The 6029-nt window shown below is 37.2% G+C and overlaps 1 protein-coding gene across 1 annotated transcript; it reads left to right on the forward strand.

The window, feature by feature from the left end:
* Nucleotides 1-985: 985 nt before the first annotated feature.
* On the forward strand, nucleotides 986-3000 carry LOC117304681 (carbohydrate sulfotransferase 11-like). Its single transcript, XM_033789254.1, has 2 exons — nucleotides 986-1378; nucleotides 1738-3000. Exons 1-2 carry the CDS (start codon nucleotides 1150-1152, stop codon nucleotides 2673-2675), a joined length of 1167 nt encoding a protein of 388 aa, XP_033645145.1. The 5' UTR covers nucleotides 986-1149; the 3' UTR covers nucleotides 2676-3000.
* Nucleotides 3001-6029: the final 3029 nt, after the last annotated feature.

Genomic DNA, 6029 nt, shown 5'->3' on the forward strand with positions numbered 1-6029 from the left:
GACTGGATCACGGTCTTCTCCCATTTATGTATATGCATTTACTCCTGATTGAATAGTATACAAATATTGACTGCTTCGAGTGCTATGACACCCAAGGTGATCCCGGGGCGTTCTATTTTCCCGAGGCTGAGTCCTAAGTTAGGACTAAGAGATATCAAAAACGTACAGCTAGTCCTAAGTTAGGACGAGTAACTCTTCCTAACTCAAGAAAAGACTAGTCCTAGCTTCTTGTGAAATCTACCCCTGGACACCTTTGGTAATTGTCAAAGACCAGTTTTCTCACTTTATGTATCTCAACATTGTGCACAAAATAACAAACCTGTGAAATTTTTTACTCAATCGCTCGTCGAAGTTGCGAGATAATAATGGAAGAAAAAAAACCTTGTCATACGAAGTTGTGTGCTTTCAGATGTTTGATTTCGGGACCTCAAAATCTAATTCGGAGGTCCCGAAATCAAGTCAAATATTTTAGTGGAAAACTATCAAAAACTACGTTACCTCAGAGGGAGCCGTTTCTCACAATGTGTTTTACTATCAACAGCTCTCCATTACTCGTTACCAAGTTTGTATGCTAACAATTAATTTGAGTAGTTACCAATAGTGTTCAGATAAAAAATTAAATGTCGTTTGCATTAACGATTTACGTCAACAACCTTTTTTTTACCACAGCCATTTTGTCTAAGTTTCCCTTTTTAGGGTATTGAGCCGTACCACGTGTCGTAGGCGCGATTATGTTTCCTAACGATTTTTCCCTCACACGTCAGGGTCTACGTCAGAGAAATTCAATACTGGACAAAATCGACCTAACCCAGAGTTTTGGTGGATGTAGGCCTTTATCTGTATTATATATAGATATCCGGACTATTGTTTTGGAAGACTAATCGATCAGAATTCACACAGACCTGAGATTGCATCAGTTTGTGTATTTTAAAATAGTGCATCTGTTGTAGATGATGGTCCTCACCTGTCTCCACCTCAAGTAGTAAACCTCGTTTACTGTAAGCAAAATTCAGTCTGCTCAAGCTATCATATCATAATTAGACTTCTTCGACAAGTTGCTAAACCGTCTGTACCTAAAACTGTCGGGTCAGAGGTCAGACAAGTGGGAGACGGAACCAACATCTATAGGAGTGCTGCCACGTTCTTGATATGCACAGGCCGTACAAAAACGTTTCAATCTTTTTCTCATTTGACGGTAACATCATCGCGACGTCATTTAAAAGTGTTCTCATTTTGAGGTACATCGTGTATTTCTTGTTCTTTTGTTTTAATCACACATTTTCCAGGATGTTGCTGACATCGCGGTCCTCAATTTTCGTCTCCTTCGTGGTTTTAATTTCGGTGATGACGTTCATGTATGTCTTCGTCAACCTGACAGGTACGTACAATTCGATAGACATCGTACCCTTTAAACAATCAAGGCACCTCTCCAAGGAATTCTTCCTTTCGTTATGCGCAGAACCTCAACTAGTATAGACCGGCAGGGTCTGTCGCAAAGTGGACGTTTTTGGTGCCTCTATAATTTAAATCTTACCAGTGACCAGCCCATCATACTTTGAACGCCCCTCTTGCCCACCAGTCAGGTTGAAATGATAAATAAATAAACAAAATATAATAAATAAATAAATAAATGTATTAATAAATAAAATATAGAAAATGTTCCGTTACGCAACTACGTCATACACCAAAGCGACAGCACAGTGATTAAATTACCATTTTTTATTGTTTTCTTATCAGTTTTAGTTCATCGCCAACCACAAAATGATGGACTTTCTGAAAGTACCAATGTCCGTGGTGTTGAGTACACAGAAGCTGCAGGTATCCAACATCAACGATGGACACGTGCACACAGAGTCTGCGAAAACATCATAGGACTCAAACCAGTCAATATTTTGAAGGACCAACTAAGATTTCCCGTAACAGATCATGAAAAAGTGTGGCTTAGATTGACTTACTTCGTTGATGATCGAAAAGTCGCATTCGTCTTAGTGCTTAAGGCAGGTTTTTCAAACTGGCTCGACTTCATATCAAGCATTTTGACGGAAGGGAAGGCCGAGTGCAGAGAAGGGTCGGGTTTGCCTTTTACTTTGGATGAAATCAGACCAAAGCTCAGGACCTACAAGAAAGTTATCTTTGTCCGCAACCCAATCAGCCGTCTCGTGTCCGGATACGTGGATAAGTTTGTGAACTTACCAACGGAATACTACACCAACATGTCAAGGGACATCATCAAGGAAGTTCGTGGGGAGGCTATCGCTAAGAGTCGGCGTCCAGACATGACATTCCCGGAGTTTCTGCACTACATTTTAACAACAAAAGAAATATTGGACGCCCACTGGTTACCTATTCATGAGCAAAAAGTACCCTGTGACATTGACTATGATTTCATTGGAAAGGTTGAAACTGTGTCTCGAGACATCGAATACATGAAATCGCTGTACAACATAAGCAAGAGCGCCGTGTATAAGCAATCGTATATCTCCAACACGAAGCGAACCGAACTTATGGTAAATTATTACCGCAATATAACAACCGAGACTATCGAGAAAGTCATACAAAAGTACAAATACGATTTCCTCATTTTCGGGTATCCTTTGCCAAAAGATGCATCAAATATTTTGGAATACATTAAAAACGATATGAAAGCAGACGACTTTTATATCGCGTCTGATTGAAGTCATTGTGATTTTTTTAAATTCAAATAAATACAGTTTAAAGTGTAAATTACCAACCAACCATTACCAACGACGGAAGAATTTGCCTTACAAGTATAAGGATATTGAAGTAAGACAGACACAATATTAGCCTACACCATTTTATAAACATAGACCAAGATGTATAATGACACAATTGATTTATTTTAAGTATTCTCCAATGAGCTGGGGTTCTTTATCAGGTTTTCTGACAAAACGGAAGATTGAAATATATTTAATGTATTATTTACATTACACCATAGGTTTTTGTTTAACAAAACAGTTGCTGGCAGTGTACACACTTTATGTAATCCACCATACACATAAACTGACAAATCTGTAGAAGTTTGAGATCGATCGGCCATCTGGGTCACGAGAGAATAGTGAAAAGCCGATTACAAATTTTGCATTGCATCGATGCCAAATATTAATAACAATGAATAAAACGCTCACTGAGCGATAAAATCCAAACGCGAAGTTAGATTATTTACCTCTCATCAAATTTTGACATTTCAGACAGAAATATTTCAAGGGATGCTTTCTACTATACTATCGACATAAGACCATTTAAGTTTTATGTAAATCTGTGATCTTCGCGATTTTTGTTTCTTACCAATTCTGTAACGTTCCTAAAGACAAATGATTGAATATGAAACTCATTTCATAAAAATTATACATTGCTACGACAGTTAAGTTATGGAAATGACAGTAAAATCAATTTGACATTGGACAATCGACATTCGCGTAGGTTTGTACAGCAAATATTAGACAATGGACATTCACGTAGGTTGTACAGCGAATATTGGACAATGGACATTCACTTAGGTTGTACAGCGAATATTGGACAATGGACATTCACGTAGGTTGTACAGCGAATATTGGACAATGGACATTCACGTAGGTTGTACAGCGAATCTTGGACAATGGACATTCAGGTAGGTTGTACAGCGAATATTGGACAATGGACATTCACGTATAGGTTGTACAGCGAACATTGGGCAATGGACATTCACGTACTAGGTTTGTAGGAATGTAACTTTACTGTCATCACATGAAACTGTTTACAAGGTGATGCGGCACAGTCGGCTGTAAATGCCAGAAACACGGGGGGAAATATCGCAGGCGACTCTGGTTATTTTGTACGTGTTTGGATTACGTCCTAATGTTGTTTTGATCTAAGCTAACGGGTTATTTCTTTAAGGGTTGTATTCTTGTGACAACCACTAGTCTTGTATTTTGAATCTTTTTATAAACAACTTTTCAATGTTCTTAACTTATTATTTATGTATAATACGGCTTCTATTATTCTAAGGGTCATACCATAAACATTGTTTTTTAAATTAGATTTTATATTTGGTAACTTTGTAAGATTGTTTTATGTCGTAAAGCGCCTCGGGTTGGTCTAGCGTGAAGCGCTCAATAAATTCAATTATTACTCATTATTACTGTATGAATCAAAGGTCACAATTTTGGGACTTTTGGGACGCTTGGTGGCAGCAGACTAACCAGGTAAAACCCATTGGTCTCGGTAATGTGCGCATGCTCAAAACTACGTAAACAATGGAAATTTACCTGGTAAGTCTGCTGCCACCTAGCGTCCCAAAGTCTCCTATTATTATTTATGATCCACAAGAAGAACAAAACATGTATAAATAATGTACTCTGTTGAATGTGGTCCTTTTGACGGTAAGGGGGTAATAATTATTTCAGTTTCAATTTATTTTACATTTTTCTTTTTAAGATTTGTATTAGCTTTATCATATTTTGTCTGTACAAAAAAAAACTTGAAACGTCTTACATTTCATTTTTGAGAATTTCTTCTTTTAAATTTGCTAATTTTCTCACTCATTGAAGAGAAATATCATAATACATGAAAGGATTCTCCAAGTGGTTAAAACTGTCATAAAAGATCGTTTACATGTAGTCAGTAATTTTACAATTTTTATTTGGAGGGTGAATAACTCGATGGGCATTGGGACTCCAGAAGTTACTCATTATTAAATTGAGCAGAGGGTTACAGTTCAATGAATAATTTCCTTTTCACTGTAAAAAAGCTTAGAGACTTCTAAAGTATTTTTTGTGTATTTTTGAATACTTAGCACGCGGTACTGTTATGCTATGGAATTTCTTATTGGGGTTCGCCAACAGGAAGTGCCAATGAATAACTTTCTTACGACCTCCAACTGGGGGGGGGGGTTACTTTAAGTGACATCATTATTAAACCGTCGTTCTTAAAGAAATTGGGCCCTAGCTGGCTTTTGAATGGGAGACTTTTGGGACGCTTGGTAGCAGCAAACTTACCAGGTAAAATCCATTGTTCTCGGTAATGTGCGCATGCTCAGAACTACGTAAACAATGGAAATTTAACTGGTAAGTTTGCTGCCACCTAGCGTCCCATTAAAGAAATTCTTCCAAATAGGGATTTATATCATAACAAAATGAATCAAATAGATTCATGTTGTTTGTTTTACTTTATTAATTGATCACGGTTCAGTGAAAAATTTCGTCTGTAAATTTCACATAGTAAAACATTTAGACTGAACAAGTTTTGTGCGGCACTGATTGCTTACAATTGAAGGAACATTTTGCCTTGGATCGGTCGAGTTGGTCTTTGAAAAGCGTTTGGAACCGTTCGTTATAAAATGCGTATGGTTAGAAAGAGGTTTTAAAAGTTGAATACAATGATCCACACAAATTTGCCTTCAAATTGCGTTGTTTTCCTGTTCCTTTACGAACTAGGTCAAAGGAAAACCACGCAATTTCGAGTGATACTTGTGTGGATCATTATATTCTACTTTTAAAATATCTATCTAACCATATTTGCATTTCAAGGCAATGTACATGTGTTCCTTTAAGTTATGATTTTTGAGTAGCAACCTGATAAATTTTGTTAAGCATGGAAAATCCTTCTTTGTTGGTTATAGTGTTATGCATGATGACCATAACCACCATCCTCTCCAACCACACCATGCAAACGACCAACCAGTGAATATTTCATTACAATTAGTGGTCACATTGTTGTAAAAAACAACGAGAATAATAATAATAATAAATAACTTTCGATTTATATAGCGCCTAATAACTAACACTTAATTCTCTAAGCGCTTTACATTAGTGCCCTGGTCATAGGGCCAATAACATCCCTTTTTTTAATGTTTCTCAGCTCCCCTGGGAGTATACAACCTGGGCAACAGTTTATATCGCTCCAAAGGCTTTTTCATTCACAATATCAACCTCTACCCTCGAAGGTACTTAAAGGGAAGGTACACGTTTGGTAATTGTCAAGACCAGTCTTCTCACTTGGTGTGTCCCATCATATTACCATAAAATAACAAG

Source organism: Asterias rubens, chromosome 21, assembly GCF_902459465.1.
Source record: "Asterias rubens chromosome 21, eAstRub1.3, whole genome shotgun sequence".
Taxonomy (NCBI): Eukaryota; Metazoa; Echinodermata; class Asteroidea; order Forcipulatida; family Asteriidae; genus Asterias; species Asterias rubens.